At 39.7% G+C, this 17206-nt stretch overlaps 1 protein-coding gene across 2 annotated transcripts in view; it reads right to left on the bottom strand.

The window, feature by feature from the left end:
• Window positions 1-17206, bottom strand: part of NARS2 (asparaginyl-tRNA synthetase 2, mitochondrial) — a 150366-nt gene that overhangs the window by 40986 nt on the left and 92174 nt on the right. For both annotated transcript variants that reach the window (XM_003254654.3, XM_030829405.1), the window contains 2 exons: window positions 7913-8011; window positions 7768-7805 (listed from right to left, as the gene is read on the bottom strand). In XM_003254654.3, the coding sequence (XP_003254702.2) occupies window positions 7768-7805; window positions 7913-8011 (137 nt within the window). The remainder of the gene's footprint in view (window positions 1-7767; window positions 7806-7912; window positions 8012-17206) is intronic.

Raw genomic sequence — 17206 nt, 5'->3', positions numbered from 1 at the left:
GGTGGCTGCAGAACAGCGGATTTTCGTGAGACCACAAATTCAGCTGTCTGATAGTTCCTCTGGAAGTTTTGTCTCAGAGGAGTACCCGGCCGAGCGAGGTGTCAGTCTGTCCCTACTGGGGGGTGCCTCCCAGTTAGGCTGCTCGGGGGTCAGGGACCCACTTTAGGAGGCAGTCTGTCTCTTCTCAGATCTCCAGCTGCATGCTGGGAGAACCACTACTCTCTTCAAAGCTGTCAGTCAGACAGGGACATTTAAGTCTGTGGAGGTTCCTGCTGAATTTTTGTTTGTCTGTGCCCTGCCCCCAGAGGTGGAGCCTACAGAGGCAGGCAGGCCTCCTTGAGCTGTGGTGGGCTCCACCCAGTTCGAGCTTCCTGGCTGCTTTGTTTACCTAAGCAAGCCTGGGCAATGGCGGGCACCCCTCCCCCAGCCTCACTGCTGCCTTGCAGTTTGATCTCAGACTGCTGTGCTAGCAATCAGCGAGACTCTGTGGGCATAGGACCCTCCGAGCCAGGTGCGGGACACAATCTCCTGGTGTGCCGTTTTCCAGGCCCGTTGGAAAAGTGCGGTATTAGGGTGGGACTGACCCGATTTTCCAGGTGCCGTCTGTTTCCCCTTTCTTTGACTAGGAAAGGGAACTCTCTGACCCCTTGCGCTTCCTGAGTGAGGCAATGCCTCGCCCTGCTTTGGCTCGCGCACAGTGCGCTTCACTGACTGTCCTGCACCCACTGTTTGGCACTCCCTAGTGAGATGAAACCGGTACCTCAAACAGAAATGCAGAAATCACCCGTCTTCTGTGTCACTCAGGCTGGGAGCTGTAGACCGGAGCTGTTCCTATTTGGCCATCTTGGCTCCACCCCCAATAGTAATAGGTAATTTCTAAGGTAATAATGGTGGTGGTAGTGGTGTTGGTAGTAGCAGTATTAACGATTTTAAAATTAGCATTTTACAGAAGGGAAGCAGAAGGTTAGAGAGGATCAGTAACTTTCCAAAGGTTACTCATGTAAGTAAATAGTAAATTTTGATCTGCTGACTCCAGAGTATAAGCTTTTAACGGCTAAGATAATGCCTAAAACACTTAGCGTTTCATATGTTCCATCAAAACAAAAGAAAATGGGCTCTGGGTTCTTCAACTGATTCTACCACTTCATCTGATTCTACTACTAGCTATGTGAGTCACTTCAACGTAGTGAAAGCATGTTATTAATTTTTGTAATGTATTATACAAACATTTAAAAATTAAGTATTTGTTTGCACTTGTAAAATAAGGAGATTGAACTATCTTGTATAAAGTTCTTTTTTGCTTAGGTATTCTGTCATTCTATTATATCAATTACTTGGTATGATCTACCAATCACACTGAGAAATATGAGAGCAGTCAAAATAATAAGCAGTAAGATTTTCTACCATTGGTATGTTACTGTTTCATTATTAAGAAATGACTCTCATGTCTAAATATCTCTTGTTATTCCATGTCTTCTACTCCACTCCCCAATACCTTCATTAGAGGCAGAACTTTCAAGTTCAAATTACAGTTCTGACATTTGATATCCTTAATGGCTTCCATCAACTCTCTCTACTAAGTATTTTTCTTGATATGTATAGAAAATAATATCTCTTCTCCTTTCCAGAAACTGTTTCCAAAGTACTTTGAGGAAAGGAGGAAAAAACACTGTGAGAGAGAATGATACAGCATCAAACTACCTTCATATTTCACATTTTTCATTGCTGAATAAAGAAAATTCATTATTCTGAAGCTGTTGGGGTAAAATTGCTAAACTACAAAGATAATTATTGTCATCCTTTGCCTCAAATTCACACAAAGATAAATGAAGAGCAAATAAAAAAGGTAAGTACTCTACATTTTCAGAACCATAATAATATAAAGGAAATGTAAAATAAACTGAATACAATTTCTGCATAAAGGCTAAATTCCATTACGACACGAGTTGCTGAAATAGCACATTTTCATATAAAATAATTATAACAGGTAGTGAAAAATACACTGAAATCTACTCAAAAGAATACAAGTCACGTGGTATCTATACAGATTCAATAATTAACAGTGCAGTCTGCATAAAGGACAACAGTTTCTCTTTTGCCATCTCCCTGTTTTTTCTTTTCTCTTTACTGTTTTTAGGATTAACTCAATAGTAGATTCAGCTACACCAGTATTTTGAGAAATTTCAGCGCCAATGGCTTAAAAGGCATGAAACAGCAGAAAGGTGATGCCAAGGTGGTAGAGAGGGCACCAGCACACAATCTATTTCTCAACTTGATACCTCTGATGTTGTTGACTTAATAATCACTGTCATCAGACCAGCACCATCTCATTATGCTTTTAGTGGCTACCCTGCACATTTTAACGTGCATATCTGACTTATCAGTCTAAAGCAGCCGGGTGTGGTGGCCTGCACCAGTTGTCTCAGTTACTCGGGAGGCTGAGGCAGGAGGATCGCTTGAGCCCAGGAGTTCAAGGCTGCTGTGAGCTATGATCACACCACTGCCCTCCAGCCTGGAAAACAGAGCGAGGCCCTGTCTCTTAGAAAAAAAAAAAAAAGTCTAAAGTTCACCAGCTTGTCTCTTCCTTTCAAACAACAAAAGGACTAACACTTCAACTATGAATGTGCCTCTCCAGTTTTACAAGTTATTGCTGCCCAGTATTTCAGTTCTAAGGTAACAGGTATTTTCTTTCAACTGTGTGAAGATACTATTTTATCCATCTATTGTCATTACTGTTCTTTGAACTTCTTGGGAATCTAATGCTGTTTGTTATGTCTGCTGTTCTTGCTCATGGTAGGTATTTCCCTCTGTATTTGGACTGTGAGATTATCTTCAGTAGAGTTTGTTTTGAGAATATCATGCCACTTAGGTTGAGGGTACAAACTTCAAGATCGGTTTTATATTGGTTTCCATAGCTACTCCAGCATTATCACCAACTGAAGACAATTTTTTATTTTAATGCCCTGGCATGAAGATTGTTGAACTACACAGGAAACATAAATTCACTTAAGGGCCAACTGTGGCTGCAAATTCTCAATGGAGACTTTCTGTTTTGTCTCTATCCCTAAGCCCAGGCTAAAGGAGATATACTTCTACACTTCTTTGTAAATTCTCTATGCTGGCTAGCTCAATTTTCTGTTTGTTTGCTTATTTTCTAATTGGCTCTTTCATTAAGGGTGCAGTCCTTGACCAGTTCTAGCTTTGTGTGTATACCTGTGTGTGCATTTCAGGGGATATCTTGATTCTAATTCATTCTGCTACGTCTATTCTCATGTCCTCTCATTGCTGTTAAAATCTCTGGTTTCAAAAACTGGAAAATCGCCCTCCAGCTTCCCTACCCTACACCCTGAGAATCCTCAGCATCACACCAACTGTCCATATCACTCTGGTGTTTGGTTCCTTCTTCATTTCTAGCACCTGGAACTTCTCCTACTTTCTACCGAATTCAACAACGTATTTAAAAGAATCTTATAATATTTTAAGTATTATTTTTAGATGTTTTGTAGCAACAGTGTTTTCAAATTATCTAGTCTGACATACTGCTTTTAAGAGTATTGTCATTGAATCCTTTCAACAATATAAGACAGAGTATTTTTTATAGATGAGGAACCTGAAGTTCAGAAAAGTTAAAGATTCACTATTAATCAGAGTCGTAATTACATTATTCATATAAATATTTAACTGTTCATCTTTTTCTCTAGATTTTCAACTCCATAAAAAATAAATCAATGTTTGTTTTCATTATTCTCAACAACTAGCAAAGTGCCTAACTCCTATTAGGCAGTCAATAAATATTTGTTAAAAAATATTAATGTACTCATTAATGGCCGGTAAATGGTAGGGCCAGGATTAGAATCCAGGTTCTGTGAATCATGGTTCACTACCCTCAGTGACTGAAATAAATAGTGATATGAGCCATTAAGAAACCTCAGGAGAGGATTCAGCCTAAAGAATACGTTTACAGCCACAGTTACTCAAGTCATTTGTTTGTCCACTCAATTACTCAGTATTTACTGAGTGTCTGTTAAAGGCACTGGGCTTTAACAGACACTCAGTAGTGTCTGAGGGTGTAACAGTAACCAATTTAAACATAGCCTCTGACATCACAGAGGTAGTAGACACCAATCAAATAATCACACATATACATTTATTTTAAAATGTTTGAATTTTTAATTGACAAATAACTATTTTATGTATTTACGGGATACAATGTGTTTTTGGTATTATACACTGTGGAATGAATATATCAAGGTAATTAACATATCTATCACCTCACACGCTTCATTTGTTTTTTTTTTGTAGTGAGAAGATTTAAAATCTACTCCTGTAGCAATTTTGAGATACACACTACAATTAATTATGGTCACTCTGTTATGCAATAAATCCTGAAAACTTACTCCTCTGGTTTAACGGAAACTTTGTACCCCTTGGTCAATTTCTTTCCATTCCCTTCAAGAACCCCTCACCTGCCACTGGTAACTACCATCCTACTCACTACTTCTGTAAGTGTTAACTTTATTACATTTCACATCAAGGTGAATCATGCAGTATTTGTCTTTCTGTGCCTAGCTTCTTTCACTTAGCATTAAGTTTTCCAGGTTGATCCATGTTGTCACAAATAAGATTTCCTCTGAATAGCACTATACACATTTACTTTATCCAGTCATCCACTGATGGACACTTAGGTTGATTCTGTATCTTGGCTACTATGAATAGTGCTGCAAAGAACATGTAAGTGCAGATATCTCTTTGACATACTGACTTCAGTTCTGGATATGTACCCAGAGGTAGGATTGCTGAATCATATGGTAAACATATTTTTAATTTTTTGAGAAACCTCCCATACTACCCTCCATAATAGCTCTACTAATTTACATTCCCACTAACAGTTATAAAAGGGTTCCCAAGCGCCACATCTTTGCCAACACCTGTTATCATTTGACTTTTTTTTTTTTTTTTGAGACAAGGTCTTGCTCTGTCTCCCAGGCTAGAGTGCAGCAGCGTCTGTGATCATACCTCACAGAAGCCTCAACCTCCTGGGCTTAGGCAATCCTCCCACCTTGAGTCTCCTGAGTAGCTGGCAGTACAGGCACGTGTCACCACACCTGGCTAATTTATTTCTTTTTTTGTAGAGACAGGGTCTCACTAAGTTGGCCAGGGTGGTCCTGAACTCCTGGGCTTAAGTGATCCTCCCACCTCAGCCTCCCGAAGTGTTGAGACTACAGGCATGAGCCAATGTGTCTCATTCTACTTTCTGGTAACAGCCATTCTAACAGGTGTGAGGGGTTATCTCAGTGTGGTTTTAATTTGCATTTTATTGATTAGTGATGTTGGACACTTTTTGATAAACCTATTGGCCATTTGTATGTTACACAAATGTAAAACATTTGTGATGTCTGCCTGCCTGAGCAAAGCATGAGGGTGGATGCTGAGGCTAGGTGGGGTGGCAGCCCTGTAGGGGCTCAAACCAGATAGACCTTCCTACTGAGCTTCTGCAGCAACCAGCTAGGCTTTGTCAACGGGCTATGCCACTGGCTGGTATCTCTGATCAGGTGCTACTGCTGGCAGGAAAACAGCTATCACCAAGATCCGTGTACTGGTTGCTGTGAGCACTGCCCCACTCCTTTGTTCCTACTTGACCCCTGGTAGTCTAGACCTTACTCCCAGGGTTCCCTGCGAGACAGGAATGGGCCTCCTAGGAAGCATCACAGAATGCTGGGGAAACTTAGCTGTCTTTTTCCACTGCATTAACTGTGTGCCAAGGGGAATCTTCTGTGTGTGGTACTGTGCCTACTTAGGGGAGGGAGGATTCAATCAAACAGACCATTGCTCCTACCCTTCTAATGTACTTTTTGCTCTGTGGTCCATCTGGGTGTCTCAATTTCATTCCCAAGTTTTGAGATTTTCACAAAGGTGTTCTTGTATGTGACTAGTTGCCAAATGGACTTTCTGTGGTGAAGGCTGGGACCTTCTGTTCATCATCTTGCTGATGTCCCTCTCCCCACAAATTTAAACTGCAACTATGATTTGTAGTATGCAGAATGGATTGTGACAACGACGATGATTGAAATGGCACAGCCCAAGAGGACATTTTCCAACCGTAACATTTTATGGACCAGGACTCCAAAGCACAAGAGTTAAGTGACATGTAAGAGTTGTAATGATAGTGGGGCAGCTACAACCACTCTACCCTTAATTCCAGTGCCCTCCCAAATATATGAAAATCTCAAGTTAAAAGTCTGAGCTTTGAAATCAGATGAACATGACCTTGAATCGCCATTTCATCTTTTACTCAACCTCTTTGCAGGGATTCTCCATCTGTAGAATAATAACTACTTGGAGTTGTGAAGATAAAATGAGCTACTGATGTATGTAAATTTTATCACTGTCTGGGTAAATATTCAACAAATGGTGAATATGATTTCTGCATTTTGAATCTTTTCATCAGATAGGAGATGGAAAACTAAGAACCTTCCCTGGTTGTCACCAGCAGAGATTCCTTGAAAAGGCCAAATTACTTCTTTCTTCATCTACTTAATGACCACTTTTATCAATATACTCATGCCCAAGACTGTCTTATAAAACTCCAGACCCACACTTTCAGTTGCCTATCCAACATCTATGGCTGGATATCTGAAAAGCATCTCAATCTTAACATGTCTGTGTTCCTGATACCACCCCTTCCTCTGAAAGCTCCTGCCCCAGTACTCTCTTAAGCATTTCCCAATTTCAGTTAATAGCAACTTCATTTTTGCAGCTGTAGGAGAAAAAAACCCTGAAGTCACCCTTAACTTCTCTCTCTCACCCTCAGTAAATCCTGTTTGTTCTATCTCTAAAATATATTCGGAATAGGAGAACTCTTGCCACCATCCTGGTCTGTGATGGTTAATTTTATGTGTCAACTTGGCTGGGCCATGGTGCCCAGATATTTGGTCAAATAGTATTCTGAATGCTTCTATGAAGGTGTTTTTTGGATGAAATTAATGTCTAAATCAGTGGACTTTGAAAAAAGCAGATTATATTACCCTTCATAATGCGGGTGGGCTAAATCCAATCAGTTGAAGTTTTTGCTAAGACAAAGACTAATCTCCTCCTGAGAAAGAAGGAATTCTGCCAGGAGACTGCCTTTGGACTTGAATGGCAACTCTTCCTTGACTCTCCAGCTTGTCCACCTACCCCGAGACTTTAAACGCAAGAAGCCTCTACAATTACGTGAGCCAATTCTTTAGAATAATCTCTCAATCTCTCTCTCTATCGCCACACACACACCCCGCCCTCAAACGTGGTTGGTCATGTTTCTCTGGAGAACTCTAATATACAGTCCAAATCATCATTAACTCTCAGGCAGATCACTGTGGCAATCTCTTAGTTTTCTGTTCCTGAATTCTTGCTGTAACCTGCACTGAGCGTGTTTTTTACAGTTTGTTTTTTTTAATCAAGCCAAATTTTGATGACTAAAGTTAGTATAAGTTTGAATTATAGTTACATAGTTAATAGTTACTAGATTTTATCTTGCTATGATTTATTAATTTATTGATGAAACACTGATTGTCAACTATGAACCAAACACAAGAGCTATAAAAATAATTAGAACATGGGTCTTGCCTGGAATCTGAGGAGTGTCTCTCTCTCTCTCTATATATATATATATAATATGTCTATATATATATAGGATCTACAGAAGCAGATATAAATTTAAAAAATTATAGTGTGATAAATACAGTGATAAAGAATGAATAAAGTTCAAAAAGTATAACATCTACTTACATTAAAAAGTTGTTTTTTAGCATATGTTCTAATCTGTCCTTAATAAAGACAAAAAAGAAAATTTTAAAAATATAGTTTTATTCATTATGTATAATTAACACATTAAACAGTAGATGTATTGGGCTTAATCCACAAAACTAATTACCTTTTGGCCAGGAGCTATGAATTTGTGACAGAGTTCAACATCTTCAGGACATTTTGAGAGAACCATCATTGTTGTAGCCTTGAATAGTTTCTCTATGACCTAAGAGAAACGAAACAGAATCACCTGACACGTAAGCAATTTTACATGAAAAACCTGTTCAGGGCTCAATAAGGACTGCACTCCAAGCTTTAGCAACTATAAATCCACCATGCCTTTTTTTTTTTTTTTTTTTTTTAGTTATTATTCTTTAAGTTTTAGGGTACATGTGCACAATGTGCAGGTTTGTTACATATGTATACATGTGCCATGGTGGTGTACTGCACCTATTAACTCGTCATTTAGCATTAGGTATATCTCCTAATGCTGTCCCTCCCCCCTCCCCCACCCCACAACAGTCCCTGGAGTGTGATGTTCCCCTTCCTGTGTCCATGTGTTCTCACTGTTCAACTCCCACCTATGAGTGAGAACATGCGGTGTTTGGTTTTTTGTCCTTGGCGATAGTTTACTGAGAATGATGTTTTCCAGTTTCATCCATGTCCCTACAAAGGACATGAACTCATCATTTTTTATGGCTGCATAGTATTCCATGGTGTGTATGTGCCACATTTTCTTAATCCAGTCTATCATTGTTGGACATCTGGGTTGTTGGTGGGACTGTAAACTAGTTCAACCATTGTGGAAGTCAGTGTGGCGATTCCTCAGGGATCTAGAACTAGAAATATCATTTGATCCAGCCATCCCATTACTGGGTATATACCCAAAGGACTATAAATCATGCTGCTATAAAGACACATGCACACGTATGTTTATTGCGGCACTATTCACAATAGCAAAGACTTGGATCCACCAAGTCTTTTAATCCTTGAATGTACCATGGAAAATTGGTTCAGTTTTCCAGGCATCTCAATTTCCTTGGTGGGTGGCAGGCAGGAAGAAAAAAGGAAATGTTTTAATCTTATGTTGACAGTTTCAATGCTGGTAAAGAAGTGAGATGTCAAATGAACAGCTATAACTGATCAATGTCTCTCCAAATTTCAATAAACTCACTTGTAGAATCAGGGTAATAACAGCACCTAACTTACAGGATGTTTGCGAGAATTAAATGAGATAAACCATGTGTCACACTTAGCTTAGTACTGGCTCAGAGAAACACACAGCAAACATCAGTTGTTGTGAACAGTAAGAACATTTTGAAAAGTGGTTCATTTGCTCATTGGTAAATGAAAGTCAACTTTAAAATTACAGAAATGATGATATATCCAAATACAAATATATGCATTTTTGCTTTGCTAATGGCCAAAATAAAAATAACATAAAGCAGCATACAGCAAAAATCAGTATATAAGAACTTATTCTCAAAACCAGCCTAGGCAATATGGCAAAACTCTGTCTCTACAAAAATAAAAAGAAAAATTAGCTGGGCATAGTGGTGTGTGCACCTGTAGTCCCAGCTCCTCAAGAGGCTGAGTTGGGAGGATCACTTGAGCCTGTGAGGTTGAGGCTGCAGTGAGCCATGATCACACCACTGCAACTCCAGCCTAGGTGACAGTGAGATCCTGTCTCAAAAAACAACAAAAAAAATTATTCTACCATAGGTGCCCACAGGAGACTCATAATAGAAACTTGTTCTTAGAAGGAAAAAAGTGACTGGAATGGAAAATATTTCTAAAATGTTTTTATTCACAACTAACATTCTTGGTTTTAAATCCACGAGACAATATTAGGTCTTCTAAATGGTGTATTCATAAAGGTGCACATATGTATAAAGTACAGGCTGCCTTAAAGGCAGGTATCTTCTCTTCCTCTGTTGCATACTAGTAGATCCTCTTGAGGCAGGAAGCATAGTGAAGGTGTAACTGTCTATTGAAGTACATTAATATAACCAGATACAGGAAAACACTTAAATACCAGTGACAACCAGATCTATTTCATGATGTTTCAGTCATTGTTAGTGTTATTTATTTATTTATGAGACAAGGTCTTCCTCTGTCACCCAGGTTGGAGGGCAGTGGTATAACCATAGCTCACTGCTGCCTTGATCTCCCGGGATCAAGCGATCCTCCTGCCTCAGCCAACTGAGTAACTGGGACCACAGGTATGCACCACCACACCCAGTTAATTTTTTTGATTTTTAGTAGAAATTAGGTCTTGCTATATTGCCCAGACTGGTCTCAAACTCCTAAGCTCAAGAGATCCTCCCTTCTCAGCCTCCCATAGTACAAGGATTATAGGCATGAGCCACTGCACCTGGCCTAGTGGCATTTACTCTAGACATCTTGCTAAGCTATACTGCATTCCTGGTTTATTTTCTTACATTTTATTTATTTATTTATTTTTTAGATGGAGTCTTGCTCTCTCATGCAGGCAGTGGTGCAATGGCTAACTGTAGCCTCCGCCTCCTGGGTTCAAGCAATTGTCCTGCCTCAGCCTCCTTAGCCGCTGGGATTACAGGTGTGTGTCACCACGCCTGGATAATTTTTGTATTTTCAGTGGAGATGGGGTTTCACCATGTTGGTGGCCAGGCTGGTCTCGAACTCTTGACCTCAGGTGATCCGCCCACCGTGGCCTCTTAAAGTGTGGGGATTATAGGTGTGAGCCACTGCACCCAGCCTATTTTCTTACATTCTATTACTATGGTCATTTATTTTTCCAACCAACATGTACATCTAATTAAGTAAAAAAAAAAAAAAAAAATTGGTGAGCACGTGGCTATTTAAGGCACTGACCACATAAAATAGTAATGACAACTAATTTGGGGGGTGGGAAAAAAGAATCAAAAGACTAGATAATAGTAAAGATAAATCTGAAGGGGCCGGGCGCAGTGGCTCATGCTTGTAATCCCAGCACTTTGGGAGGCCGAGGCGGGCAGATCACGAGGTCAGGAGATCGAGACCACGGTGAAACCCCGTCTCTACTAAAAATACAAAAAATTAGCCGGGCGTGGTGGCGGGCGCCTGTAGTCCCAGCTACTCGGAGAGGCTGAGGCAGGAGAATGGCGTGAACCCGGGAGGCGGAGCTTGCAGTGAGCGGAGATTGCGCCACTGAACTCCAGCCTGGGCGACAGAGCAAGACTCCGTCTCAAAAAAAAAAAAAAAAAAAAAATCTGAAGGGAATAAGCAGAATTAAAGTAAACTTTCTAAGGATCTTGTATCCTAAAAAGGGGAGAAATGTTAACTTTCTTTTTTTTTAATTTTTTTTCTGAGACAGAGTCTTGCTCTGTCACCTAGAATGGAGTGCAGTGTGCCATCTCAGCCCACTGCAGCCGCCGTCTCCCAGGGTCAAGCAATTCTCCTGTCTCCGCCTCCTGAGTAGCTGGGATTACAGGGGTGTAGCACCACACCCAGGTAATGTTTGTAATTTTTTTGTAGAGACAGGGTTTCACCATGTTGGCCAGGCTGGTCTCGAACTCCTGGCCTCAACTGATCCACCTGCCTCAGCCTCCTAAAGTGCTAGGATTACAGGCATGAGCCACCACACCTGGCCTAACTTTTTATTTCATGTAAAAAATATAAGGTAAACCATTAAAATAATAAAAACAGAATGTATAGATTCTAAACTATTGCAGGAAAAGAAAGGAAAATAAAGAAAACCAGATGAATCCAATGCGCAGGGTGAGAAGGGTATAGGGGTAAGGAAGAACTTGATGAAAGGAGAACAACAGGAAGCTAAAGATCCTTCACCTTGAGCCTGTATCACCCTCAATTCAGCAGTGAGATAAATAAATTACTAAGTAACATAATGATTCAGGCAGGCTCATATGCCTCAATCACTTAAACAAAGCTAATACACATTGGGAGGAATAAAGAGCAGGTGGATTAGATGATATGCCTGCACTGTTGAGGGACACAGTACACCCATCTGTAAGATGAAGACTTTGACCACTGGGGTTGTTAAATCATTGTTTTTCCTGAGAAGTACATTTCCAGCAGAATAAGAAAATCACTGGCTGCCCTAATCTTGACATTCACAATATACTCCACAAGTAAGTTGAAAAAAACCCAGAAACCTAACAGAAGGGTTAGCATAACTCAGATGTCTTAAAATGTTAATTAATTGTACTGTAACAGCAATACTTAATTGCTTATAGCTCATAAGGGGAAAATATTCTTTGTTAGAACATTCTGATTTAATATTTAAGAGACCACTCTGTCTAAAGATGCTAATTTCCAAGGAAAGTAATTTATAAAAGGAAGAAAATTAAGAGACGCAGATTACTTTTGGGGAGAGCACACTTTTTTCTAGTCTTTAGGAAAAGAAGTGTATATCACAATTAACTAAATCATTCAAGAACAGTATATACCCTGAGTACCACCAGCAGAGTACCAAATAAATAAGAACTGGAGTAGCAAATCATGACACCAAAACACGAATATTCTTCTTAAGTGTCAATTTATTATTAGTCTCATGAAGATCAACATTAAGACTCACGAAATCAGTCAGAAACCTTTGTGTATAATTATGTAACGAACTATCCAAGCTGGGACACTTTTGAGAGTCAAAAGTAGAAATATTAGTAATTAAACCACTTTATTTCTCTAGCTGGCCAAGATGAAATAAATTGACTACAACCTATCTCTCTAAACAATTATAACTTAAAAATATGGTCAGACACAGCTAAAGCAGTGTTAAGAGGGAAATTTATAGCAATAAATGCCCACATCAGAAAGCAGGAAAGATCTCAAATTGACACCCTAACATCACAATTAAAAGAATTGGAGAAGCAAGAGCAAACAAATTCAAAAGCTAGCAGAAAGCAAGAAATAACTAAGATCAGCGCAGAACTCAAGGAGATAGAGACACAAAAAACCCTTCAAAAAATCAATGAATCCAGGAGCTGGTTTTTTGAAAAGATTAACAAATAGGCCGCTAGCTAGACTAATAAAGAAGAAAAGAGAGAAGAATCAAATAGACACAATAAAAAATGAAAAAGAGGATATCACCACAGATCCCATAGAAATACGAACTACCATCAGAGAAAAGTATAAACACCTTTACGCAAATAAACGAGAAAATCTAGAGGAAATGGATAAATTCCCCGACACATACACCCTCTCAAGACTAAACCAGGAAGAAGTTCAAAGCCTGAATAGACCAATAACAAGTTCTGAAGTTGAGACAGTAATTAATAGCCTACCAAACAAAAAAGCCCAGGACCAGACAGATTCACAGCCAAATTCTACCAGAGGTACAAAGAGGAGCTAGAACCATTCCTTCTAAAACTATTCCAAACAACAGAAAAAGAGGGACTCCCATAACTCATTTTATGAAGCCAGCATCATCCTGATGCCAAAACCTGGCAGACACACAACAAAAAAAAGAAAATTTCAGGCCAATATCCCTGATGAACATCAATACGAAAATCCTTAATATAATACCGGCAAACCAAATCCAGCAGCACATCAAAAAGCTTATCCACCACGATCAAGTCAGCTTCATCCCTGGGATGCAAGGCGGGTTCAACATACACAAATCAATAAACTTAATCCATCACATAAACAGAACCAATGACAAAAACCACATGATTATCTCAATAGATGCAGAAAAGGCCTTTGACAAAATTCAACAGCCCTTCATGATAAAAACTCTCAATAAACTAGGGAGAGTTTATTGAAGAGGTCCTTCAACCTCTTCAAGGAGAACTACAAACCACTGCTCAAGGAAATAAGAGAGGACACAAACAAATGGAAAAAAAAATTCCATGCTCATGGACAGGAAGAATCAGTATTGTGAAAATGGCCACGCTGCCCAAAGTAATTTATAGATTCAATGCTATTCCCATCAACCTACCACTGACTATCTTCACAGAATTAGAAAAAAACTACTTTAAATTTCATATGGAACCAAAAGAGAGCCCATATAGCCAAGATAATCCTAAGCAAAAAGAACAAAGCTGGAGACATCACACTATCTGATTTCAAACTATACTACAAGGCTACAGTAATCAAAACAACATGGTACTGTTACCAAAACAGATATGTGGACCCATGGAACAGAACAGAGACCTCAGAAATAACACCATACATCTACAACCATTTGATTTTTGACAAACCTGACAAAAACAAGAAATGGGGAAAGGATTCTGTATTTAATAAATGGTACTGGGAAAACTGGCTGGTCATATGCAGAAAACAGAAACTGGACCCCTTCCTTACACCTTATACAAAAACTAACTCAAGATGGATTAAAGACTTAAATGTAAAACCCAAAACCATAAAAAGCCTAGAAAAAAACCTAGGCAATACCATTCAGGACATAAGCATAGGCAAAGACTTCATGACTAAAACACCAAAAGCAACTGCAACAAAAGCCAAAATTGACAAATGGAATCTAATTAAACTAAAGAGCTTCTCACAGCAAAAGAAACTATCATCAGAGTAAAGAGGCAACCTACAGAACGGGAGAAAATTTTTGCAATCTACCCATCTGACAAAGGGCTAATATCCAGAATCTACAAGGAACTTAAACAAATTTACAAGAAAAAAACAAATAACCTCATCAAAAAGTGGGTGAAGGATATGAACAGACACTTCTTAAAAATTTTATGCAGCCAACAAACATACGAAAAAAAGGTCATCATCACTGGTCATTAGAGAAATGCAAATAAAAACCACAATGAGATACCATCTTATATCAGTTAGAATGGCAATTATTAAGAAGTCAGGAAACAACAGATGCTAGCAAGGCTGTGGAGAAACAGGAACACTTTTACACTGTTGGTGGGAGTGTAAATTAGTTCAACCACTGAGAAGACAGTGTGGCAATTTCTCAAGAATCTAGAACCAGAAAAGCATTTGACCCAGCAATCCCATTACGGGGTATGTACCCAAAGGATTTTAAATCATTCGACTTTATAAAGACACATGCACACATGTTTATTGCAGTACTATTTACAATAGCAAAGACTTGGAACCAATCCAAATGCCCATCAGTAATAGACTGGATACTGTGATAGATTGGATACTGTATACACCATGGAATACTATGCAGCCATAAAAAGAATGAATTCGTGTCCTTTGCAGGGACATGGATGAAGCTGGAAGCCATCATTCTAGGCAAACTAACAAAAGAACAGAAAACCAAACACTGTGTGTTTTCACTCACAAGCGGGAGTTGAACAATGAGAACACATGGACACAGGGAGGGGAACATCACACGCTGGGGCCTATCGGGGGATGGGGGACAAGGGGAGGGAGAGCATTAGGACAAATACCTAATGCATGTGGGGCTTAAAACCTAGCTGATGGGTTGACAGGTGCAGCAAACCACCATGGCACATGTATACCTATGTAACAAACCTGCAAGTTCTGCACATGTATCCCAGAACTTAAAGTAAAAAAAAAAAAAAACAACTCTGGTCAGAATACAAAGAGCAACTACCTAAGGACTCAGAAAAATAAACAATGATAGGTGGACTGGGAACTAGTCAACTTGATTAATAACCTGAAATGGAGATGAATTTTAGTTCCATTTTTACCTCCTTTGTCTCCTGGTTTTGATTTGGTGATAAAACGTTGTTGATCTGTTTAGTAGGCATAGGAAGCAAAACTTCTAGAAGAAAGCTCCTACTACTAGTCTGGTAAAGTCCCTGTAGGATAGCGTTTTTAGGAAAATCCTTGGTTGTTTTGTCCCCCACTCTTTTCTCTCTTCTGTTCCTAGCCAAAAGGTAGCCCCAGGTGTGGAGTGGCACTGTCAGGGTGACAGTGGCACAAGCACCTAAAACACCAAGAGAAGACCTACTTCTCCAACAGAGGAACTGGGAAAGGGAGACTGCTGTTTTGAAGAGCGTGGATGTGGGTAATCTCTATTATTATTACTACTATTTTTTGAGACAGAGTCTTGCTCTTGTCGCCCAGGCTGGAGTGTAGCGGCACGATCTCGGCTCACTGTAATCTCCGCCTCCCAGGTTCAAGCGATTCTCATGCCTCAGCCTCCCGAGTCACTGGGATTACAGCGCGTGTCACCATGCCCAGCTAGTTTTTGTATTTTTAGTAGAGACAGGGTTTCACCATGTTGGCCGGATTGGTCTCGAACTCCTGACCTCAGGTGATCTGCCTGCCTCGGCCTCCCAAAGTGCTGGGATTACAGGCGTGAGCCACTGCACCCAGCCTATTATTATTATTTTTTAATATTTTCTCTTGCCAATTAGACCCAATGGTAGCCACAGTCACCTGGAAATGAATAACATGGTGGCGACTAAGACCTGGGAGAAATCTGTCTTTCTGGCCAGAGAAACCAAAATGAGGGGGCCAGACAGTGTGAAGGAAATTCTGAAGAACGGGAGAAGGTGACCCTCTAATTGTGTATGAAGTAACATAAGGCCAGGGCTCACCTCCAAGCAATGTATATGTGAAACAGACCCAAAGAAGCACAGTGAACGCTTCTGACAATGAACTACAATAAAAATCACTGTGCAATTTCCAGACTATGAGTAGCACACGCATCAGAAAGACTCAAATAGCATAGCAGAGGCTTTGAAAACTTAACTGACATGGAGACCAATGCCAATAGAAAGTAAAATAAAACTTACAGTCTGAATCTAACCAGTTTAATAACTGGTAAAAACAACAACAAAAATAATTCCATTTCCAAAGGATTTTAACAGAACCCAGAGTGTCAGAACGCAACATTAAAAACATCCAGGATATACTTAAAAATTACTGGACATACAAAGAACCAGGAAAATCTTATGAATTCTCGTGAGAAAAAATAATCAACAGACACATACACATAGAAGACTCAAATATTGGAATTATCTGACAATTTAATGCAGGTATTATAAACATCTTCTGCAGGTAAAGGGAAACATTCTTAAAGAGAAAGAGAACTTCTCAGTGGAGAAAAAGAAACTAAAAATAAACAAATAAAAATTTTAGAATTGGAAAATATGTGAAATAAAAATTTCACAGGATGGGCTCATTATCACAATGAAGATAAAAGAGGAAAGAATTAGTAAGTTTGAAGACAGTTCAGTTGAAATGCCCCCAATTCTGAATTACAGAAAGAAAAAATACTAGCCAGGCATGGGTGGCTCACGCCTGTAATCCCAGCACTTTGGGAGTCTGAGGTGGGCGGATCACTTGAGGTCAGGAGTTCAAGACCAGCCCGGCCAACATGGTGAAACCCCGTCTCTGATAAAAGTACAAAAATTAGTCGGGTGTGGTGGCAGGTGCCTGTAATCCCAACTACTCAGGAGGCTGAGGCAGGAGAAATGCTTGAACCTGGGAGGTGGAGGGTACAGTGAGCTGAGATCGTGCCACTGCACTCCAGCCTCGGCAACAGTGAGACTCTGTCTAA

The sequence above is a fragment of the Nomascus leucogenys genome, chromosome 15 (assembly GCF_006542625.1).
Source record: "Nomascus leucogenys isolate Asia chromosome 15, Asia_NLE_v1, whole genome shotgun sequence".
Classification (NCBI taxonomy): domain Eukaryota; kingdom Metazoa; phylum Chordata; class Mammalia; order Primates; family Hylobatidae; genus Nomascus; species Nomascus leucogenys.
Note: the sequence above shows the minus strand (reverse complement) of the source record. Positions and strands in the feature narration are given on the sequence as shown.